At 50.2% G+C, this 24,954-nt stretch overlaps 1 protein-coding gene across 1 annotated transcript in view; it reads left to right on the top strand.

Moving 5' to 3' along the window:
• ppp1r14ab (protein phosphatase 1, regulatory (inhibitor) subunit 14Ab) overlaps positions 1 to 24,954 on the top strand; it is a 48,674-nt gene that overhangs the window by 18,021 nt on the left and 5,699 nt on the right. Inside the window, exons 2-3 of the mRNA XM_072549543.1 lie at positions 19,077 to 19,157; positions 19,259 to 19,291. Coding sequence (XP_072405644.1) covers positions 19,077 to 19,157; positions 19,259 to 19,291 — 114 coding nt within the window. The remainder of the gene's footprint in view (positions 1 to 19,076; positions 19,158 to 19,258; positions 19,292 to 24,954) is intronic.

The following is a 24,954-nucleotide window of genomic DNA, read 5'->3' on the forward strand; positions in this document are numbered from 1 at the left end:
CCCTCACACACTCCCTCCCTCACACACTCCCTCCCTCACACACGTCCTCCCTCACACACGTCCTCCCTCACACACGTCCTCCCTCACACACGTCCTCCCTCACACACGTCCTCCCTCACACACGTCCTCCCTCACACACGTCCTCCCTCACACACGTCCTCCCTCACACACGTCCTCCCTCACACACGTCCTCCCTCACACACGTCCTCCCTCACACACGTCCTCCCTCACACACGTCCTCCCTCACACACGTCCTCCCTCACACACGTCCTCCCTCACACACGTCCTCCCTCACACACGTCCTCCCTCACACACGTCCTCCCTCACACACGTCCTCCCTCACACACGTCCTCCCTCACACACGTCCTCCCTCACACACGTCCTCCCTCACACACGTCCTCCCTCACACACGTCCTCCCTCACACACGTCCTCCCTCACACACGTCCTCCCTCACACACGTCCTCCCTCACACACGTCCTCCCTCACACACGTCCTCCCTCACACACGTCCTCCCTCACACACGTCCTCCCTCACACACGTCCTCCCTCACACACGTCCTCCCTCACACACGTCCTCCCTCACACACGTCCTCCCTCACACACGTCCTCCCTCACACACGTCCTCCCTCACACACGTCCTCCCTCACACACGTCCTCCCTCACACACCCCCTCCCTCACACACCCCCTCCCTCACACACCCCCTCCCTCACACACCCCCTCCCTCACACACCCCCTCCCTCACACACCCCCTCCCTCACACACCCCCTCCCTCACACACCCCCTCCCTCACACACCCCCTCCCTCACACACCCCCTCCCTCACACACCCCCTCCCTCACACACCCCCTCCCTCACACACCCCCTCCCTCACACACCCCCTCCCTCTCACACCCCCTCCCTCTCACACCCCCTCCCTCTCACACCCCCTCCCTCTCACACGTCCTCCCTCTCACACGTCCTCCCTCTCACACGTCCTCCCTCTCACACGTCCTCCCTCTCACACGTCCTCCCTCTCACACGTCCTCCCTCTCACACGTCCTCCCTCTCACACGTCCTCCCTCTCACACGTCCTCCCTCTCACACGTCCTCCCTCTCACACGTCCTCCCTCTCACACGTCCTCCCTCTCACACGTCCTCCCTCTCACACGTCCTCCCTCTCACACGTCCTCCCTCTCACACGTCCTCCCTCTCACACGTCCTCCCTCTCACACGTCCTCCCTCTCACACGTCCTCCCTCTCACACGTCCTCCCTCTCACACGTCCTCCCTCTCACACGTCCTCCCTCTCACACGTCCTCCCTCTCACACGTCCTCCCTCTCACACGTCCTCCCTCTCACACGTCCTCCCTCTCACACGTCCTCCCTCTCACACGTCCTCCCTCTCACACGTCCTCCCTCTCACACGTCCTCCCTCTCACACGTCCTCCCTCTCACACGTCCTCCCTCTCACACGTCCTCCCTCTCACACGTCCTCCCTCTCACACGTCCTCCCTCTCACACGTCCTCCCTCTCACACGTCCTCCCTCTCACACGTCCTCCCTCTCACACGTCCTCCCTCTCACACGTCCTCCCTCTCACACGTCCTCCCTCTCACACGTCCTCCCTCTCACACGTCCTCCCTCTCACACGTCCTCCCTCTCACACTCTCGCTCCCCCTCACACTCTCGCTCCCCCACCCACTCTCGCTCCCCCCACCCACTCTCGCTCCCCCCACCCACTCTCGCTCCCCCCACCCACTCTCGCTCCCCCCACCCACTCTCGCTCCCCCCACCCACTCTCGCTCCCCCCACCCACTCTCGCTCCCCCCACCCACTCTCGCTCCCCCCACCCACTCTCGCTCCCCCCACCCACTCTCGCTCCCCCCACCCACTCTCGCTCCCCCCACCCACTCTCGCTCCCCCCACCCACTCTCGCTCCCCCCACCCACTCTCGCTCCCCCCACCCACTCTCGCTCCCCCCACCCACTCTCGCTCCCCCCACCCACTCTCGCTCCCCCCACCCACTCTCGCTCCCCCCACCCACTCTCGCTCCCCCCACCCACTCTCGCTCCCCCCACCCACTCTCGCTCCCCCCACCCACTCTCGCTCCCCCCACCCACTCTCGCTCCCCCCACCCTCTCTGTCGCTCCCCCACCCTCTCTGTCGCTCCCCCACCCTCTCTGTCTCTTGCTCTTATTCTCTCTCGCTCATATGTTCTCTCTCTCACCTTCTCTCTCTCTCGCCTTCTCTCTCTCTCGCCTTCTCTCTCTCTCTCACCTCTTTCTCTCACACACCTCTTTCTCTCACACTTCTCTCTCTCTCACCTTCTCTCTCTCTCTCACCTTCTCTCTCTCTCTCACCTTCTCTCTCTCTCTCACATTCTCTCTCTCTCTCTCACACATTCTCTCTCTCTCTCTCTCTCACATTCTCTCTCTCTCTCTCTCTCTCTCACATTCTCTCTCTCTCTCTCTCTCTCTCTCTCTCTCTAGTGAGGTACCAGCTGCTGTGACCCTCTGGGACTAATGACCTTTTACTCTCTGAGATGGATGAGCCAGCTGCTCAGTTCGAGGAGTAGTTAGGGATGGAGAGTTGCTAGTCTAGATCAATGACACCGACATCTTAACAAGAACAAAAACCCCACTGATTGGCTGTTGGTGGAGGGGGTAATAAACTGTGAGAAGTGTCCAGCCCTTTAAGAGCCTGGTGGCTCACTTACCAGGGTGGAAATGTTTGGAATGTTCTGTAAACTGTTGTCTTGGCTCTTGGTCTGTTTGTACATCAGAGCCATAGAGCTCTTTACAAAATCCAGCCAGAGAAACCATCTGCTATTTAACTAACAAACACACACATGCACACAGATACGCGCACACAGGCACACGCACAGACACACAGGCATGCACACAAAGATATGTGCACAGAGACACATGCACGCACACATGCACACACACATGTGCAAGCACGCCCGCACACACCCCCTGGGGGAACGAGCTAGGATGTAGGAACCTGGTGACCATCACAGATTGTGCTGTGTGCCATACTAAAATGTCGGTGTTTGTACAGTTTATTCTGGCAGAAGGTTTTGGTCTCGAAGGCCATGTACTGAGGCTGCTTGGAGAGATCACTAGACACACAATCCAAGGGAGGCTCAAAGGGAGAGGCGTTGAAATCTGCAGCACAGCGGCTGGCACAGTTTCAATATTGTGAACATATCTGGAATTAAAAACGGGTGTCAGTGATTGGGGAAAACTATCAGCCATTGTAAAGTCAGTTCACTCTCATCCTTCAGGGATGGAAATCTGCCATTCCTCATCTGGTCTGGCCTACATGTGACTTCAGACCTATAGCCAAGGTAGTTGACTCTTCAGTGTCCCCTGAAATGGGTTTCAAATGTCCTCCCAACAGTGTCCATCCCATGAACAAATCCAGGACATAAAGAACAGCTGGAGAGTTTTGGTTTGATTTATTGTTGTCGCATGTACCTAGTAAATGCCGCCTTTATTACCCTACCCACTTCTGACTCCAGTTTTGACCTGCATTCTAAGGTCTCTTTGTTTGACAACACTCCCTGGGCCCTATCTTTAGTTCAGCCCAACTTGAATAGTGTGATGGCCTTTACCCTCCTGAAGTGAAGATGGCTGACATTGGTAACGTAGGACCCCACGTGGGACAGTGTGTGAAAAACTCTTGAAACTGAGGAAGGAAATGTGAGGGAGTGCAGCAGGGCCCTTGTGACTTTCCTATGAGGTAACACGGGTCCTTATTGAGTTTGTTCAAGACCGAGACCTGTGGATTTCTAGATATTCAAGGGATCAAGGCTACAGGAGAGCACCGGAAAATAGCGTTAGGGAAGGTGATTTCAAATGGGTCAACAGACTGCAGGGGGCAGAATGGCCTCTTCCCTATTCCTGTGTTCCTAGCTGTTCAAGCCCCTGTTTCCCCATTTCTCTTTAAACATTTTCTTCAGCTGTTTCCTTGCTTGCCTTTGTGATCATAGAACAATACAGCACAGAACAGGCCCTTCAGCCCTCGATGTTGCACTGACCTGTGAACTATTCTCAGCTCGTCCTCCTACACTACCCCATCATGATCCATGTGCTTATCCAAGGATTGTTTAAATCTCCCTAATGTGGCTGAGTTGACTACATTAGCAGGCAGGGCATTCCATGCCCTTACCACTCTCTGTGTAAAGAACCCGCCTCTGACATCTGTCTTAAAGATGATCAGAGTCAAGAATGTGTTGCTGGAAAGGTACAGCGGGTCAGGCAGCATCCGAGGAGCAGGAGAGTCGACGTTTCGGGCATAAACCCTTCACCAGGAATCCCTGCTTCCCCGGACTCTGACTCTCCAGCACCTGCAGTCCTCACTTCCTCTCTCTGTGAATGTGATGTGGAGGTCCCGGGTGTGGGACTGGGCTGGGCAAGGTCAGAAAGTCATATGACACCAGGTTACAGTCCAACACCTTTATTTGAAACCACAAGCTTTCAGAGCGCTGCCCCTTCAGGTAACGAGTTATCTCAATTAACCCTATTGGACAGTGACCTGGTGTTGTGTGATATTTGACTTTGCCTTTGTAAAACTAACACTTCCCCCAGCTCTATATCTGGCAAAGTTTACCTCTGAACAACTCTCTGTAAACATTTCACACTAATTTAACTCTGGAAGATTTAATGTTCTCACTGGGAGTTCTGTTGTTTCTGTGGTGGTGTTAATCATGTGAAAGTGAACTGTTTGAGGCTGCAGTGATGTTACTGAGCAGGACTCTCTTGCTGTCAGTCAGTCCTGACTCCCAATACAACAATAACAACTTGCATTTAAACAGCGACTTCGTGAAATCTCCCAGTGTACTCCACAGGAGTGTTGGCTTTTACACTGAGCTCCCCCCCCTCCTCCCCCCCACCTTTTGGGGCAACTGGTCAAATCTTCAAAGGTTTTGAGGGTGTCATTTAAGAATGACTTGGAGGAGCAGGTGTCGGACTGGGGTGGACAAAGTTAAAACTCTCACAACACCAGGTTATAGTCGGACAGGTTTATTTGGAAGCACTAGCTTTCGGAGCTCTGCTCCTTCATCAGGTGGTTGTGGAGCAGGAGCAAAAGACACAGAATTTATAGCAAAAGTTTACAGTGTGATGTAACTGAAATGATATATTGAAAAAGACCTGGATTGTTGGTTAAGACTCATCTTTTAGAAGCCACAGAAACCAACATGGTCATTCTAAAAGATGAGAGTCTTAACCAACAATCCAGGTCTTTTTCAATATATCATTTCATTTATATCACACTATAAACTTTTGCTATAAATTCTGCGTCCTATGCTCCTGCTCCACAACCACCTGATGAAGGAGCGTCGCTCCGAAAGCTAGTGCTTCCAAATAAACCTGTTGGGCTATAACCTGGTGTTGAGGGATTTGTAATGTCATTTATGAAGACAGAGACGGAGGGGTTTAGGGAGAGTGTGTGTTCCAGATCATGGGGCCCAGGCAGCTGAAGGCACAGCCGCCACTACAGGGGCGATGGGAATCAGACCCAGAGGAACCCAGAATTCGGGGAGGGGACAGAGATAGGGAGGGGGTGTAGGGGCTGGAGGGGGTTACAGAGATAGGGAGGGGGTGTAGGGGCTGGAGGGGTTCACGGAGATAGGGAGGGGGTGTAGGGGCTGGAGGGTGTTACAGAGATAGGGAGGGGGTGTAGGGACTGGAGGGGGTTACAGAGATAGGAAGGGGGTATATGGGCTGGAGGGGTTTACAGAGATAGGGAGGGGGTGTAGGGACTGGAGGGGGTTACAGAGATAGGGAGGGGGTGTAGGGGCTGGAGGGGTTTACAGAGATAGGGAGGGGGTGTAGGGGCTGGAGGGTGTTATAGAGATAGGGAAGGGGTGTAGGGGCTGGAGGGTGTTACAGAGATAGGGAGGGGCTGGAGGGTGTTATAGAGATAGGGAGGGGGTGTAGGGGCTGGAGGGTGTTACAGAGATAGGGAGGGAGTGTATGGGCTGGAGGGGATTACAGAAATAGGGAGGGGGTGTAGGGGCAGGAGGGTGTTATAGAGATAGGGAGGGGGTGTAGGGGCTGGAGGGGTTTACAGAGATAGGGAGGGGGGTGTAGGGGCAGGAAGAGGTGACAGAGATAGGGAGGGGTGTAGGGGCTGGAGGGGTTTACAGAGATAGGGAGGGGGTGTAGGGGCTGGAGGGGGTTACAGAGATAGGGAGGGGGTGTAGGGGCTGGAGGGGTTTACAGAGATAGGGAGGGGGTGTAGGGGCTGGAGGGGGTTACAGAGATAGGCACAGGGTCGGGGGGTAACATTGTTCATGTTGCTGAGGATGCGATTTGAATGGCTCTGTATTGATTGTGAGAGTACCGTGTGTCAGTGTTAATGCCAGGCTGTGGTTATTGATGATGTGTATCGATCATGAATAATGTACAGAGACTCAGGGATGTGTCTCACCAAAGGAACCACCACTGAGTACCAGCTGTTCACCGCCTCCACTACCCCTCCCCACAAACCCACCACCCACTGTGCCCCTCCCCCTGACATTCTCCCCAACACACAAACACACAGGCACAGACACACTCGCATGCACACACACACACTCACACACGGACACACACACAGTAACAGCAGCCTGTGATAAACCCAGTCCCTAATCTCAGCAGGAGGACTCTCTCTTTATCCCTGATCCTTCTTGTTGCTGATGGTCTCTCAGACAGGAGATACATAAGACATTGGGAGATTACTGAACGACCCAATCACTTCTCGGCTCAATCGCCCACTTTCAACACATTGTGCACAAGGGGTTAACACCTTCTGATTTGAAATTCAAACTGACCATTTACATTTTTACAAACCCCTGGTCCAGCAGCTGCTGCACCTCCTGGGAATAACCCTACCCCTTCCTCCACCCATCCCACTATTTCTTCTGTACATGGAGGGGAACTCTACCTCATCACTCACCTGCACGTTAGCATTCACGACAGTGTGGCCCTCCCTCAGCCCTGACCCTCCGACAGTGCGGCACTCCCTCAGCCCTGACCCTCCGACAGTGCGGCACTCCCTCAGCCCTGACCCTCCGACAGTGCGGCACTCCCTCGGCACTGACCCTCCGACAGTGCCCACTCCCTCAGCACTGACCCTCCGACAGTGCGGCACTCCCTCGGCACTGACCCTCCGACAGTGCCCACTCCCTCAGCCCTGACCCTCCGACAGCGCGGCACTCCCTCGGCACTGATCCTCCGACAGCGCGGCACTCCCTCGGCACTGACCCTCCGACAGCGCGGCACTCCCTCGTCACTGACCCTCCGACAGCGCGGCACTCCCTCAGTTTTTCAGTGGGAATATCATCTTGGATTGAGAACTCAAGATGCTGTCGTGAGGTTTGACTTTGTGGAAGCTGTGGGGATAATATCACTGTGGGGAATCTGTGATCCATGAATATATATATAAGAAAGAAATCAATAAGTAGTTTAAATATTGGTGGCATCTAGAGGTATGGGGATAAATTAGTGATAAGGCATTGAGATAACGGATCAGATGTGAATGGGCAATCAGATAAGATGGCTTACTCATTTGTATTTTCTGTGAAACTGCTGGAGTGTGTGGGTGAGGGTGTTACCCACAGACCCACATTGTTAATAAATGCTCGAGGAGTCTGGGTTTGACACACAGGGAGCTGTCTGTGTTCCACTGTAAACTCACTGCATCCCGGTCTCTCTTAGTCTCACGTTTCGGAGACAGAGACAGAGAGCTCGGTTCAAACCACTTTTCTCGTTCCACATTAGACAATGTTTAAAGTTCTCTCCCAAACATCTTCCAAAGGAGCAGATGTTCAGCAGAAATTCCCCTCTGATTTCTCCAGAACATTGGAATCCATCACTTGCTGCTTTGATGTGGTTTTGTTTCCACATGCTGGTGTATCCATTGAATAACGTCTCTTTGCAGTTGGTGTCCCGTCACTGGATTCTGTGTCTCTCTCCCCCTGTCCACCACGGGGTTCTACGCTCGCATCACTTCATCAATCCCATCCTGAGTTCTTAGCTCTTACATTGTTTCCTCTCTCTCCCTTCCTCTTTCTGTGTCCTCTCTCTCTCTTCCCCTCTCTCTATCCCTCTCTTTGTCTCTCTCTCTAACCCTCTCTGTCCCTTGCTCCCCATCTCTGTCCTCCTATTTCTATCTGCCCCCTCTCTGTGCCCTGCTCTCTCTATCTCCCCCTATCCCCTGTCTCTCTCTCTCTTTCTCTCTCTCTGTCTGTCCTACTCTCTCTGCACTTCTGTCTTTCTCTCTGTCCTCCTCTCTCTCCCTATCACTCCTCTTTCTCCCCCTATTCCTCTCTATCTCTCCCTGTCTTGCTCTCTCTGTTCCCTCTCTCTGTGCCTTTTTCTCTCTCCTCTCTCTCTCTGTCCCCTTATCTCTCTATCCCTCTTTATTATTTGTGTTCCCCCCCCACCTCTGTGTCTGTCTTTTTTTCTCTTCTATCCCCCATCAGTGTATCATTTCTCTCTCTCTCTCTCTCTCTCTGCCTGTCTCTCTGCCTCTTTCTCCTCCCCCCCCTCTGTTGTGCGCTCTCTCTCCCTCTCTCTCTGTGCCTGTTTCTCTCCCTCTTTCTCCCCCCCTCTCTGTCACACTCTCTCTCGCGCTCTCTCTCTCTCTCTCTCTCTGTCATTCTCTCTCTCTCTCTCTCTCTCTGCCTGTCTCTCTCCCTCTTTTCCCCCCTCTCTGTCACGCGCGCTCTCTATCACGCACTCTCTCTCTGCCTGTCTCTCTCCCTCTTTCTCCCCCACCCCCCGTCACACACACTCTCTCTCTCTCTCTCTCTCTGTCACGCTCTCTCTCTCTCTCTCTTCCCCCCCCCCTCTCTTCTCACCACCTCTCTGTGTCTTGGCCCTGTACCACCCTCATTCTCTCTCTGTTTTTTTGGATTTATCCATGACCTTGTTGTTCTTTAGGAAGGGAAGCTGAACACAGAGTGGTTTTAGTTGGAAACACGTTTCCCCAAAGAGGGTGAATAAACAGAAATGTTTTGGTGTAAGGAGTGGGACAGAGCAAGTTGTGTCAACATAAAGTAAAGCCGACCTTCCTCTGGAACCCGTCCACTATGGGACTTTCCAGTCATCTCCCTTTTCATTAGATTGAGAAAAATGTGTCTCATATTTTACTCCAAATTGGTGCCTCCAGATGAGGAACCCTTGTGTTGTTTTGTTCTCTGTTTGAACCTGAGCAGGTTCCTCTTTAGAGCAGGCTGGAGGGGCCGGAGGTCAGGCTGGAGGGGCCAGAGGTCAGGCTGGAGGGGCCAGAGGTCAGCACAGGTTAGTGCAGGGACCCTATTGCTGTAACTACTGCCCCACTCTGTTACCTTCCCAGTGGGGGTCTGTTAGCTCAGTTGGCTGGATGGCTGGTTTGTGATGCAGACAGATATTGACAGGGTGGGTTTGATTCCCATCACCGGCTGAGGGACTTTGCTTCCCAACCTCTTTCCCCCTGGTCTGAGGCACAGTGACCCCCAGGTTAAACTCCCGCTGGCCTCCTCTCTAACAGGATGGCAGCCCCACGTTCTGGTCGGACTATGGCGGTTTTATCTTTCCTTTCCCGATAGTAATACCTTTTTGCCTGTAGCAGAGTTGACCGAGTGGAATTCACCAATAGAGAGTTGGTGTTAATATTACATGAAGCCTAATTCTGGTTCGTGCAAATAATTCATGAGGGCAACAGTGATTGGATTTTTAAAAGCTTCTGAGTCTTTGTCATCACTTTACTTGCTACTGTCTCTCCCAGTTCGGGCACACGTCCATTAGCCAGTAAACACCAATAAATTATCAAGTGCTTGAGTATGACTCCAGGCTCCCAGCGCAAACCTCTCCGTCCCTCTTCCCAACTGGATGCATCAAAAGCCGAGTTCTCCCAACCTCGACAGAACCCAAGGTGCACCTTTTAAAACAAAATAAGAACAGGAATAGGCTATTCAGCCCCTCATTGCTGTTTGACCATTCAGTTAGGTCACGGTTGATGTGACATTCCTCGTGTCCGCCCTCCTGCCCTTTTCCCTTGAGTCCACAACTCTTCAAGGATCTCTCCATCACGGCCGTAAATATACACATGGGCTCTGCCCCCACAGCTCTCTGGGACAAGGAGTTCCAAAGACTCTCAGCTCTCTGAGGGAAGAGATCCCTCCCCATCTCAGCCTTCAGTTGGAGCCCCTTTATCCTGAGGCTGTGCCCTCTGGCCCTAGACCCTCCCGTGAGGGGGGCCATCCTCTCAGCATTGACCCTGTCAAGCCCCTTACAGAATCCGAGATGTTTCCATGGGATCACCTCTCATTCTTCTCTACTCCAGGGAGTAGAGCCCCCAACCTGTTTAACCTTTGCTCATGAGACAATCCCTCCATCCCAGTGTGGTCTCCCCAGCCCCTTGTACAGTTGCAGTAAGATTTCTCTACTCTCATACTCCAACCCTCTTGAAATAAGGCCCTTCCTGATCACCTACTGTCCTTGCTTTCTGTGTGTCGTGCACAAGTCCCCATCCCCCCACTCCCGAGACCCTTTGTGCTGCGACTTTCTGCAGTCTTTCTCCATTTGAATGATAATCTGATCTTTTGTTCTTCATCTCAAAACAAACAGCTTCACCTTCTCAAACATTATACTCCATTTACTCATTTACTGAACCCAGCAGAATCTCTCAGTAAACGGTTTGGATCCCCCTCACAACCTGCCTTTCCATTTATTTTTGTGTTGTCTGCAAAATTCCCCGCAGACATTCATTTCCTTCCTCCGAGTCAGTAATGTTTATTGGAAACAATTGTGACCTGTTCTCACACTCACGCCCACACCCACGCACGCCTGCGCGTGCACGCGCGCGCACACAGTTTGTCCACTCTGACAGATCCTGACTTTGTTTAGCCTCCAGGCTCCACTGACAAATCCGGTGCCTCACTTACCGATGGCTCACATTCCGGGATTTTTGACAGAGTCAAATATCCATAAAAGGACACCTTTGTGACCAACACAATCTCATTCCCCTAATCCCGGGAAATCGTTCTGTTTCAAATATTTTGGAAATTCCCTTTTAAAAGTTACTGTTGCGTCTGCTCCCATTGCCTTTTCAGTTCTAGATCACATCAGAAACAACTCTCAGCTTCACTCCTGTCCTTTGGCCAATTCACATCAAGGTGCAACCCAGCAACAGGAAAGATTGATTATTTTAGTACTGCTGAGGGAGTGGGCACTGTCGGAGGGTCAGTGCTGAGGGAATGCCGCAGTATCGGAGGGTCAGTGCTGAGGGAGTGCCGCACTGTCGGAGGGTCAGTGCTGAGGGAGTGCCGCACTGTCGGAGGGTCAGTGCTGAGGGAGTGCCGCACTGTCGGAGGGTCAGTGCTGAGGGAGTGCCGCACTGTCGGAGGGTCAGTGCTGAGGGAGCGGGCGCTGTCGGAGGGTCAGTGCTGAGGGAGCGGGCGCTGTCGGAGGGTCAGTGCTGAGGGAGCGGGCGCTGTCGGAGGGTCAGTGCTGAGGGAGCGGGCGCTGTCGGAGGGTCAGTGCTGAGGGAGCGGGCGCTGTCGGAGGGTCAGTGCTGAGGGAGCGGGCGCTGTCGGAGGGTCAGTGCTGAGGGAGTGCTGCACTATTGGAGGGTCAGTGCTGAGGGAGTGCTGCACTATTGGAGGGTCAGTGCTGAGGGAGTGCTGCACTATTGGAGGGTCAGTGCTGAGGGAGTGCTGCACTATTGGAGGGTCAGTGCTGAGGGAGTGCTGCACTATTGGAGGGTCAGTGCTAAGGGATTGCTGCACTATTGGAGGGTCAGTGCTGAGGGAATGCCGCACTGTCGGAGGGTCAGTGCTGAGGGAGTGCCGCACTGTCGGAGGGTCAGTGCTGAGGGAGTGCCGCACTGTCGGAGGGTCAGTGCTGAGGGAGTGCCGCACTGTCGGAGGGTCAGTGCTGAGGGAGTGCCGCACTGTCGGAGGGTCAGTGCTGAGGGAGTGCCGCACTGTCGGAGGGTCAGTGCTGAGGGAGTGCCGCACTGTCGGAGGGTCAGTGCTGAGGGAGTGCCGCACTGTCGGAGGGTCAGTGCTGAGGGAGTGCCGCACTGTCGGAGGGTCAGTGCTGAGGGAGTGCCGCACTGTCGGAGGGTCAGTGCTGAGGGAGTGCCGCACTGTCGGAGGGTCAGTGCTGAGGGAGTGCCGCACTGTCGGAGGGTCAGTGCTGAGGGAGTGCCGCACTGTCGGAGGGTCAGTGCTGAGGGAGTGCCGCACTGTCGGAGGGTCAGTGCTGAGGGAGTGGGCACTGTCGGAGAGTGATGATGGTCTCTGTATTGTGGGTTGCTGGATTTGATCAGCCTGGGACTGAAAGTGTTAAATTCTGAGGACAGTTTGCGCAAATGAGGCTTGTACACTCGTGTGGAGATGATTAAAAGGTGATCTAATGGAAATGTTTGAGACAATTAAAGGATTTGATGAAACATTGGCAAATAGAGAAATCATTACTTTCTGTGGGGGCAGGGCAATCTGGAACAAAGAAACCAAATTGGTAATTTGATGCAGGCTGGTTAGGGGGGAGTCAGAAAACAGTTTCTTGGCGCACTGGCGCGTGGTGATCTCCAAAACTCCCCCTCCCCTCTGGCTCTCCCAAGAAAGAGCCTTCGGGATTGGGCAGGACTGAGAGAAAACTTCAGAGAATGAGATGATTGCAAGCTGTTGTTTGAGGGGGTTTAGGGAGGTTGAACCAAGGCATAATATTGGAGTTAAAGCACAGTTGAGGCATGGTCTCATTGAATTGTGGATAGGCGCAAGGAACCGAATCATATCATCCCCACAGTTGGACACAGGCCATCGAGTCCACACCTACCTCACCCCTACCCCCAGAGAAGAGCATCCCTCCCAGACCCACACCTCCCTGTAACCCTGCATTTTCCATGGCCAATCCACCCTAACCTGCACAGAGTCATAGAGATATACAGCTCGGAAACAGACCCTTCGGTCCAACCCGTCCATGCTGACCAGATACCCAAACCCAATCTAGTCCCACCTGCCAGCACCCGGCCCATATCCCTCCAAACCCTTCCTATTCATATACCCATCCAAACGCCCTCATGGGTGGCACGGTGGCACAGTGGATAGCACTGCTGCCTCACAGCGCCAGAGACATGGGTTCAATCCCAGCCTCAGGCAACTGTCTGTGTGGAGTTTGCACATTCTCCCTGTGTCTGCGTGGGTTTCCTCTGAGTACTCTGGTTTCCTCCCATAGTCCAAAGATGTCCAGGTTAGGTGAATTGGCCATGCTAAATTGTCCATAGTGTCAGGCGAAGGTAAATGTAGGGGAATGTGTCTGGGTGGGTTGCTCTTCGGAGGGTCAGTATGGACTTGTTGGGCTGAAGGGCCTGTTTCCACACTGTAAGTAATCTAATCTATACGTTGCAATTGTACTAGCCTCCATCACTTCCTCTGGCAGCTCATTCCATACACGTACCACCCTCTGTGTGAAAAAGTTGCCCCTTAGGTCTCTCTCATATCTTTCCCCTCTCACCCAAAACCTATGCCCTCTAGTTCTGGACACCCCAACCCCAGGGAAAAGACTTTGTCTATTTACTCTATCCATGTCCCTCATAATTTTATAAACCTCTATAAGGTCACCCCTCAGCCTCTGACATTCCAGGGAAAACAGCCCCAGCCTGTTCAGCCTCTCCCTGTAGCTCAAACCCTCCAACCCTGGCAATATCCTTGTAAATCTTTTCTGAACCCTTTCAAGTTTCACAACATCTTTCCATCTTTGGACTGTGGGAGGAAACCGAAGGAAACCCACACAGACGTGGGGAGAATGTGCAAACTCCACACATTGGAGTTGACCGAGGGGGGAGTTGAACCCACGTCCCTAGCACTGAGAGGCAGCAGTGCTAACCACTGAGCCATCGCGCCGACCTAATGTTTGTCACAGAGAGGGTGGAGTGAGGGCTGTCATTGTTCTCTGTAATCACAGGGCTTGTGAAACCAGCCATTAATCTCCCCATAGTTACTTTACGGTTTACACTGTTCTGTCTCCTCTGGTTAAGCTCCCCTGTAATTGTCACACAATCCATAAAGAGGAATGTCACGGGAGACTTGGATGATTCCTCTTATGGGTGTGTGTATGATTCACGGGGGTAGGGAAGACTGCATTGACAGAAACCAGTGCTACATTGTCGAAGGGGTTTGAGAGATGGCTACGGTGAAGTTGCCAACTCTGTGTCTTTCAAAATAAACATTTCCTTTAGCTGCTGGTAAACAATCTCTGTCCGGCTCGAAACAGCAGGAGATTTGCACGATCCATCACTGAGCTCAACTGTTTGTGACGACAGTTTCATTGTACCCTTGTTAACTCTGACACATCCCCTGCCAAACACTGAAGCTACAATAGATTCAATTGTTGGCTCCATCTGACAGACCGGCCAACTCTTCTGCCCACTCCTCAGTTCAGGAATTTTGAAGGTGCACACTACATCTATTCAAATTCCAAATGCTATTTCAATGTGTGTTTGTGTGGGCTCTGAGTCGGACAGCTAGTACTGAGGGAGCGCCGCACTGTCGGAGGGTCAGTACTGAGGGAGCGCCGCACTGTCTGAGGGTCAGTGCTGAGGGAGCGCCGCACTGTCGGAGGGTCAGTGCTGAGGGAGTGCCGCACTGTCGGAGGGTCAGTGCTGAGGGAGTGCCACACTGCTAGAGGTGCCATCTTGAAGTTGGAGTGTTGTGTGCCTTAGGAACACTGTGCTCCAGCACATGGTCAGTTGTTGAAACACTCACAGCTGTCGTAAATGGCTTTCTTTGGCCAATGAAAGATGTGGGGACATCAAGGAAAGGGACAGACAGGATCATAAATGAACTACAATCCTCTGGAGTAGCATGCTCGATGGACTGAATAGATCCAACTCTGTCTTGCCCAATAGCATTTCTTTACTTTCTCTGTCTGCATTCTTACCTCATAAACCAAACTGCCTTCATTTACAAACCTACCAGCTTTTCATGGGCCAACTGTTTTTAAGATAAGATATTCTGGGAACACTGAGGTTGAAGTTATTCTGAGATGATTCAAACTCATTGCTTCCGCTGTTCTGATCTCCCTTTCTGCCAAATAAATTCCCAACTGTTTAAATGTCAGTTATGCTCACCCTCAAACGTGACAGGATGTGAAAAACTCAAGTGACGTTTTTTGTGTTGGTAATTTTAGTCCCATCGTGAGTCCAGAAACAGAGGATACCTTGGCCATCGCTGAGGTATTTGCCTTGGGATAGGTCTCTCTCAGCTTGAATATCCCTCCTGCCCACATCCCCACACCCAACCAGTGGGAGCAAGTGAAATAACAAGAGAATCTTTTAACCTTTTCCGACAAAGTGGCTGATTGAAGTTTCCCAAAGTCAGTTCAGCAGAAATGGGTGGGTCTAAAGGAGCCACCAATAAAAAGCAATTATCAATGAATCCAGTGGGGAATTGAAGAGGCTGTAGGGCTCATTCCCACTGGGAGAGCTCGAGGTGATTAGTTTAAGGAGAAGCTGGATATACACAAGAGGGATGTAAAACGCAGAAACACACCCTTCGGTCCAACTCATCAATGCCAACCAGATATCCCAAACCAATCTAGTCCCAATTGCCAGCACTTAGCCCATATCCCTCCAAACCCTTCCTATTCATATACCCATCCAGATGTCTTTTAAATGCTGTAATTGTACCAGCCTCCACCACTTCCTCTGGCAGCTCATTCCATACACATACCACCCTCTGTGTGGAAAAAAGTTGCTCCTTAGGTCCCTTTTATATCTTTCCCCTCTCACTCTAAACCTATGCCCTCTAGTTCTGGACTCCCCCACCCCAGGGAAAAGACTTTGTCTACCTACCCTATCCATGCCCCTCATGTTTTTAGAAACCTCTATAAGATTTACCTCAGCCTCCGACGCTCCAGGGAAAACAGCCCCAGCCTGTTCAGCCTCCCCCTATAGATCAAATCCTCCAACCCTGACAACATCCTTGTAAATCTTTTCTGAACTGTTTCAAGTTTCACAACATCTTTCCGATAGGAGGCAAATAACTTTTGTAGCATGTGGTCATCACTGGCTGGGCCCAGCATTTATTACCCGTCCTTAGTTGCCCCTGGAGAAGGTGGGGGTGAGCTGCCTTCTTGAAGCGCATGTGCTGTGGGTTGACCCACAATGCCCTGAGAGAGGGAATTCCAGGATTCTGACCCAGCGACACTGAAGGAACGGTGATATATTTCCAAGTCGGGATGGTGCGGGGCTTGGAGGGGAATTTGCAGGGGGTGGTGTTCCCATGTATCTGCTGCCCTTGTCCTTCTAGATGGAAGTGGTCGTGGGTTTGGAAGGTGCTGCTTGAGGATCTTGGGTAAACCTTGAATACCAGAAAGATATTGTGATAGGGTTGAGATGCAATGGAATGGGAGAAGGTTGGGGCACCAGTATGGACTGTTTGGGCCGAATGGCAGGTTTCAATGCTGTATATCCCCATGTACGTTCCCTGACTGTCACTCTGGCTAGTATTGACCAATTCAGAAAGGGATCTTGGAATCTCTTGGTTCGAGATCCTAATGGACATGCTGAGGGATGTCCCGGCTGCGTTTTAGTGAAGTCATCCTGAGGTCAGCAACCAAGCTGCTGGGATTCTCACCAAGTGTCTTGTCTTCCTAACTGGTGTCCCATGATTCAGTTTTGACCTTTTAACCTCAGGGTCACAATTCTCCAGATTTCTGCATGAGTGAGTGAGTGAGCTGCTAAGTTAGCATTAGTCATCTTCGAGTTGGTTTTGTTGTCACATGTACCTCGGTACAGTGAAACGTTTTGTTTTGCATGTAGTTTGGTCCGATCATGCTGTGCAAATATCACAGGGTGATTTAACCAGGCAAGGAATACAATGTCGGTGCTGCAGAGAGAGTACGCAGAAAGTGAGATCAATGTTTGGAAATTTGAGAGGTCCGTTCGGAAGGTTAATAACAGCCATGGAGGATTCTGCATCAGGTCTGTCTTCAGCTTCTGGGGTCCCTAGCTCTGGGATTCCTGTCCTAAATCTTTCCATCTTGCCATCTCCTTGAAAATGCTCCCTCAAATCCATCTCTTCCACCAAACTCCTGATCATGTGCCTTACGTAGCTCATTGTCAACGTTAGTTTTAATAGCTCCTAGTGGGGTTTACTACATTCTAGGTGCTATATAAATGCCATTTGAAAGGGTCCAGAGAACATTTACATGGATGTTACCAGGTTTGGAGGGTTTGAAGTACAAGGAGAGACTCGATAGGCTGGGGCTGTTTTCCCTGGAGCGTCGGAGGCTGAAGGGGTGAGCTTTGTTTATAAAATCATGAGGGGTGTGGATAGGAGCCCTCATTCCTAATGAAGGGCTTTTGCCCGAAACATCGATTTTCCTGCTCCTCGGAGGCTGCCTGACTACTCTAAGCTTGACTTTTCCCTGGGTTGGGGGAGTTCAGAACTAGAGGGCATATGTTTCGGGTGAGAGGGGAAAAGACTTAAAAGGGACCTGAGGGACAATTCTTTCACTCAGAGGATGGTAAGTGTATGGAATGAGCTGCCAGAGGAAGTGGTGGAGGCTGGGACAGTTACAGCATTTAAAAGGCATCTGGATGGGTATATGAATAGGAAGGGTTGGAGGGATATGGACCAAATGCTGGCAAATGGGATTAGATTGGGTTAGGATATCTGGTTAGCACGGACAAGATGGACTGAAGGGTCTGTGTCCATGCTGTTCGTCTCTACGTTGTTGTTCTCTTTATGTTCAACGAGAAGTCATTTCCACTGCTGCTTTTCATCTGTTTGTTTCCTCATGTTGTGTTTATTTGGGAATATCTGGAAATGTTCAAGATTAAACTAAATTTTTTACTGATCGTAAAGCCAATTCTCCCATCTGTTCCTAATTTATCTCAGTTATTTCCACAACATTGTGTTCCTTGGGAAGAACTTAACATTAATGTACTCACTACATTCTAATGTTGGCAAAGAGCAGGATTGGGAATTAGTAACATAACATAATAGTCATAGCCTATTTAATTGCATTTGCATATGCAGTCATATAAATAAACATAATGGCCCCTAGAGACTGGGAATCCTGCAGCGAGTAACTCCCCAAAGCCTGTTCACCATCTCCAAGACACAAGTCAGGAGGGTGAGGGAATACTCCCCACTTGCCCTGGATGGGGGGGCAGCTCCAACAACACTCAAGAAGCTCAACACCATCCAGGACAAAGCAGCCCCCGCTCGATTGGCCCCACATCCACAAACACCCACTCCCTCCCCCACCGACGCTCAGTAGCTGCAGTGTGTACCATCTACATGATGCACTGCAGCAACTCACCAAAGATCCTCAGACAGCACCTTCCAAACCCACGACCACTTCCATCTAGAAGGACAAGGGGCAGCAGATACATGGGAACACCACCCTCTGCAAGTTCCCCTCCAAGCCCCTCACCATCCCAACTTGGATATATATCACCCTTCCTTCAGTGTGGCTGGGTCAGAATCCTGGAATTCCCTCCCTAAGGGCATTGTGGGTCAACCCACAGCACACGGACTGCAGCGGGTCAAGAAGGCAGCTCACCCCCACCTTCTCAAGGGGGGCAACTAGGGACGGGCAATAAATCCTGGGCCCTGCCAGTGACACCCACATCCCACAAGTGAATTAGAAAAATTCCCCAGGAGTGTAATCAGATAAGTCATTGACATTGAGCTCAAGAAAGAGAAATTGAGAGAGATTTAAAGGCGATATACTGTTTCTTCAAGGAGATAAGGAAGATTAAGAGGGACAGGGAGAGAATGTACAGGGACTGGTGTACAGCCATCTGTGGGGATGTGGTGAGAGACCGCTTCAGGGTCACCACAAGGGGGAGACAATGAGAAGGTGGTAACCTCAGTCCAGCCAGGAATTGAACTCGCGCTGCATCGCAAAGCAGCTGTCCACCCAACTGAGCTAACCCCCTCCCATAAACCCAAGGCTAAGTTGCAGACCTTTCCTGACGTCGTCCCGGGACTGTGAGGCAGGAACATCTGAGGGAGCAGCGCGGTGAGGGTGTGTTGGTACAAGAAGTTTGTGTGGAATAGAATGGGTTGGTGACGGCTGGTCCTAATCTCTCCCTCTACCTTGTACAGGAAGGGCAGATGCCTGAAGAGGTGAATATAGATGAATTACTGGAACTTCAGACTGACGGAGAACGGAGGAGCCAATTACAGGTCTGGTCTGTTGATCTGACACTCTCTCAGGACCTGGGGGTGAGGGGTCTGGATGGACATTCAATGAGCCTCTAAAACATGGCACTGTTTTTGTCTTCCAGATAATGCTTAGAATGTGCGGGAAAAATACAGATGTAAGTCTTATTTTAAAATATCTTTTCTTAAGTTATTTCATCTTCCCAGTCCTCAATCACAAGAGAGTATTGGTTATAAGAAACAGGAGTAGGCCATTCACCCTTTCAAGTCAGTGCTGTTAGTCATGGCTGGTCTGCATCAACTCATCAGAACATTCAATATTTTGACAATCCACCTCTCCTTTAAAGACTATCATTGATCTAGCCTCCACACCTATTTGGGCAGAGTATTCAGTACAGGAGTTGGGAGGTCATGTTGCAGCTGTACATGACATTGGTTAGGCCACTGTTGGAATATTGCAAGCAATTCTGGTCTCCTTCCTATCGGAAAGATGTTGTGAAACTTGAAAGGGTTCAGAAAAGATTTACAAGGCCGTTGCCAGGGTTGGAGGGTTTGAGCTATAGGGAGAGGCTGAACAGGCTGGGGACTGAGGGTTATGCCCCAGGGCTCTTGCTGTTGTGTGAACATACAGCTGGCAAAGCGGGTTTACCCCAATGACATAGCAAGAGAAAAGGTTGAGATTCTGAAAGGTGAATATAGAGAGTTATGCAGGAATTTAAAAAGGAGGTCCTCGAGAGTAGTAATATCTGGATTACTCCCAGTGCTACGAGCTAGTGAGGGCAGGAATAGGAGGATAGAGCAGATGAATGCATGGCTGAGGAGTTGGTGTATGGGAGAAGGATTCACATTTTTGGATCATTGGAATCTCTTCTGGAGTAGAAGTGACCTGTACAAGAAGGATGGATTGCAAATAAATTGGAAGGGGACTAATATACTGGCAGGGAGATTTGCTCGAGCTGCTCAGGAGGATTAAAACTAGTAAGGTGGGGGGTGGGGTGGGGGGTGGGGGGTGGGACCCAGGGAGATAGTGAGGAAAGAGATCGATCTGAGACGGGTGCAGCTGAGAACAGAAGTGAGTCAAACAGTCAGGGCAGGCAGGGACAAGGTAAGACTAATAAATTAAAGTGCATTTATTTCAATGCAAGGGGCCTAACAGGGAAGGCAGATGAACTCAGGGCATGGTTAGGAACATGGGACTGGGATATCATAGCAATTACAGAAACATGGCTCAGGGATGGGCAGGACTGGCAGCTTAATGTTCCAGGATACAAATGCTACAGGAAGCATAGAAAGGGAGGCAAGAGAGGAGGGGGAGTGGTGTCTTTGATAAGGGATAGCATTACAGCTGTGCTGAGGGAGGATATTCCTGGAAATACATCCAGGGAAGTTATTTCAGTGGAACTGAGAAATAAGAAAGGGATGATCACCTTATTGGAATTGTACTTTAAGACTCTCCAATAGTCAGAGGGAAATTGATAAACATTTTTAAGGAGATCTCCGTTATCTGTAAGAATAATAGGGTGGTTATGGTCGGGGACTTTAACTTTCCAAATATAGACTGGGACTGCCATAGTGTTAAAGGTTTAGATGGAGAGGAGTTTACTAAGCACGTACAAGAAAATTTTCTGATTCAGTATGTAGATGTACCTACTAGAGAAGGTGCAAAACCTGACCTACCCTTGGGAAATAAGGCAGAGCAGGTGACTGAGGTGTCAGTGGGGGAGCACTTTGGGGCCAGCGACCATAATTCTATTCGTTTTAAAATAGTGATGGAAAAGGATAGACCAGATCTAAAAGTTGAAGTTCTAAATTGGAGAAAGGCCAATTTTGACGGTATTAGGCAAGAACTTTCGAAAGCTGATTGGGGGCAGATGTTCACAGGTAAAGGGACGGCTGGAAAATGGGAAGCCTTCAGAAATGAGATAACAAGAATCCAGAGAAAGTGTATTCCTGTCAGGGTGAAAGGGAAGGCTGGTAGGTATAACGAATTCTGGTGACTAAAGAAATTGAGGATTTGGTTAAGAAAAAGAAGGAAGCATATGTCATGTATAGACAGGATAGATTGAGTGAATCCTTAGAGTATAAAGGAAGTAGGAGTATACTTAAGAGGGAAATCAGGAGGGCAAAACGGGGACATGAGATAGCTTTGGCAAATAGGGTTAGGGAGAATCCAAAGGGTTTTTACAATTACATTAAGGACAAAAGGGTAACTAGGGAGAGAATAGGGCCCCTCAAAGATCAAGTAAGGTGGCCTTTGTGTGGAGCTACAGGAGATACTAAATGAGTATTTTGCATCAGTATTTACTGTGGAAAAGGATATGGAAGATATAGACTGTAGGGAAATAGATGGTGACATCTTGAAAATTGTCCATATTACAGAGGAGGAAGTGCTGGATGCCTTGAAACGGTTAAAGGTGGATAAATCCTCAGGACCTGATCAGGTGTACCCGAGAACTCTGTGGGAAGCTAGAGAAGTAATTGCTGGGCCTCTTGCTGAGATATTTGTATCATCGATAGTCACAGGTGAGGTGCTGGAAGACTGGAGGTTGGAAAATGTGGTGCCACTGTTTAAGAAGGGTGGTAAGGACAAGTCAGGGAACTATAGACCGGTGAGCCTGACCTCGGTGGTGGGCAAGTTGTTGGAGGGAATCCTGAGGGACAGGATGTACATGTATTTGGAAAGGCAAGGACTGATTAGGGATAGTCAACATGGCTTTGTGCATGGGAAATAATGTCTCTCAAACTTGATTGAGTTTTTTGAAGAAGAAGCAAAGAAGATTACTGAGAGGAGAGTGGTAGACGTGATCTATATGGACTTCAGTAAGGCGTTCAACAAGGTTCCCCATGGGAGACTGATTAGCAAGGTTAGATCTCACGGAATACAGGGAGAACTAGCCATTTGGATACAACTGGCTCCAAGACAGAGGACAGAGGGTAGTGGTGGAGGGTTGCTTTTCAGACTGGAGGCCTGTGACCAGTGGAGTGCCACAAGGATTGGTGCTGAGTCCTCTACTTTTTGTCATTTACATAAATGATTTGGTTGTGAGCATAAGAGGTACAGTTAGTAAGTTTGCAGATGACACCAAAATTGGAGGTGTAGTGGACAGCGAAGAGGGTTACCTCAGATTACAACAGGATCTGGACCAGATGGGCCAATGGGCTGAGAAGTGGCAGATGGAGTTTAATTCAGATAAATGTTAGGTGCTGCAATTTGGGAAAGCAACTCTTAGCAGGACTTATACACTTAATGGTAAGGTCCGAGGGAGTGTTGCTGAACAAAGAGACAGTCCAGGTTCATAGCTCCTTGAAAGTGGAGTCCGCAGGTAGATAGGATAGTGAAGAAGGCATTTGGTATGCTTTCCTTTATTGGTCAGAGTACGGAGTACAGGAGTTGGGAGGTCATGTTGCGGCTGTACAAGACGTTGGTTAGGCCACTGTTGGAATATTGTGTGCAATTCTGGTCTCCTTCCTATCGGAAAGATGTTGTGAAACTTGAAAGGGTTCAGAAAAGATTTACAAGGATGTTGCCAGGGTTGGAGGATCTGAGCTACAGGGAGAGGCTGAACAGGCTGGGGCTGTTTTCCCTGGAGCGTCGGAGGCTGAGGGGTGACCTTATAGAGGTTTACAAAATTGAGGGGCATGGATAGGATAAATAGACAAAGTCTTTTCCCTGGGATGGGGGAGTCCAGAACTAGAGGGCATAGGTTTTGTGTGAGAGGGGAATGCTATAAAAGAGACCTAAGGGGCAACTTTTTCACGCAGAGGGTGGTACGTGTATGGAATGAGCTGCCAGAGGACGTGGTGGAGGATGGTACAATTTAAAAGACATTTGGATGGGTATATAAATAGGAAGGGTTTGGAGGGATATGGGCTGGGTGCTGGCAGGCGGGACTAGATTGGGTTGGGATATCTGGTCGGCATGGACGGATTGGACCGATGGGTCTGTTTCCGTGCTGTACATCTCTATAACAGAGCTGGCTCGAGGGGCCAAATGGCCTCTTAGTTTGTAAATCTTTTTAATAAGTAAATTTGCACCAAAGCATATTCAGGCAGTGATGATTAAGTAAGGGAAAGGGAATGAGCTAGTAACAATCCTCAGCTCAGAGCTGGTTCCTTGCCAAGTGAAGGGTACAGTTAGCTTTGAAGTGTTGCCCTGGGATTGATGTTTGGGAATGTCCCTGTGAAATGGTTTCCCACTTGACCTCCCTTGTTGATGAGACCTTCATCTGAAGTCTGGTGAATAATTGCGCTTGACGATGGCTCGATCTTATCGGAGTGAAATTTCAGTGACCCCAGCGGGAAGCATTTCCCTAGAAATGTCTCGATTCAAATTGATTGAGCAAAGCCAGAGAGTTTCCTGTCCCTCTTTTCAAATCGAAGATCACAAATTAAATAGCAGAGTGGAAACATCACTCTCTGGCAGGGGCTGGGGTTTATGTGGGATTGTAAGTGGGATAGTGAAATATTTTTGTTAAACCATGGTGTTAAAGGGTATGGGTCAAAGCCAGTATCAGAATGCCTAAAGTGCAGATAGACGACATTCAGCCCATCAAGTCTGATCGACTCTCGAAAGACCATCCTGGCCAGACCCACTCTATCCCTATCACCCTGCATTTCCCATGGCCAATCCACCTAGCCGACACATCCCTGGGCACTGTGGGACAATTTCCCAAGGCCAAATCACCCTAACCTGCACATCTTTGGATTGTGGGAGGAAACCAGGTTTTATAGATACATACAAAATGAGGAAGGGCATAGATAAAATCGCACCAGGGAGGTTGTTTCCACCGGGAGGTGAAACTAGAACCAGGGGGCATAGCCTCAAAATAAGGGGGAGCGGGTTTCAGACTGAGCTGGGGAGGAATGTCCTCACCCAGAGGGTTGTGAATGTGTGGAATTCCCCGCCCAGGGAAACAGCTGAGGTTTCCTCACTGAATGTTTTTAAGGCCAAGAGAGATTTTTGAACAGTAAAGGAATGAAGGGTTATGGTGAGGGGGTTGGTAAGTGGAGCTGGGTCCATGATAAAGATCAGCCATGATTTTATTGAATGGGGGGAGCAGGATGGAGGGGCCAGACAGCTCCTGGTTCCTATGTTCTTATCTCGGTTTAACTGCTCCCAGAGTGAATGTACTGAGAGACTGTGTAACTGACTCATGAAGAACATAATGACAAGCTGCACTGACACGGGCTGGCACTCAGCCACATAAGGAGGCTCCAAACAGGTCACAAAGAAGTCTTGGTCAAAATGCTTTCGCGAGTTTGTTAAAGGAAAAGAGAGAAAAAACAGCATTCACTTGCTGGTGACAGTAAAACAAGATCAGAACAGCACATGGCAATCACTCAGTTTATGATTTACTCAAAATATTCAGCTGGTTTCCCATGAATTTAAAAAATATATATGTGCTTAAAAGGGATTATCATGTTAAAATTAGAAGCTGGTTGTGATTGTGACACACAATGCTAAAGAAGGCCAATTAGGGCAGGACTTATACACTTAATGGGAAGGTCCTGGGGAATGTTGCTGAACAAAGAGACCTTGGAGTGCAGGTTCATAGCTCCTTGAAAGTGGAGTCGCAGGTAGATAGGATAGTGAAGAAGGCGTTTGGTATGCTTTCCTTTATTGGTCAGAATATTGAGTACAGGAGTTGGGAGGTCATGTTGCGGCTGTACAGGACATTGGTTAGGCCACTGTTGGAATATTGCGTGCAATTCTGGCCTCCTTCCTATCGGAAAGATGTTGTGAAACTTGAAAGGGTTCAGAAAAGATTTACAAGGATGTTGCCAGGGTTGGAGGATTTGAGTTACAGGGAGAGACTGAACA

Source organism: Chiloscyllium punctatum, chromosome 29 (genome assembly GCF_047496795.1).
Source record: "Chiloscyllium punctatum isolate Juve2018m chromosome 29, sChiPun1.3, whole genome shotgun sequence".
Classification (NCBI taxonomy): Eukaryota; Metazoa; Chordata; class Chondrichthyes; order Orectolobiformes; family Hemiscylliidae; genus Chiloscyllium; species Chiloscyllium punctatum.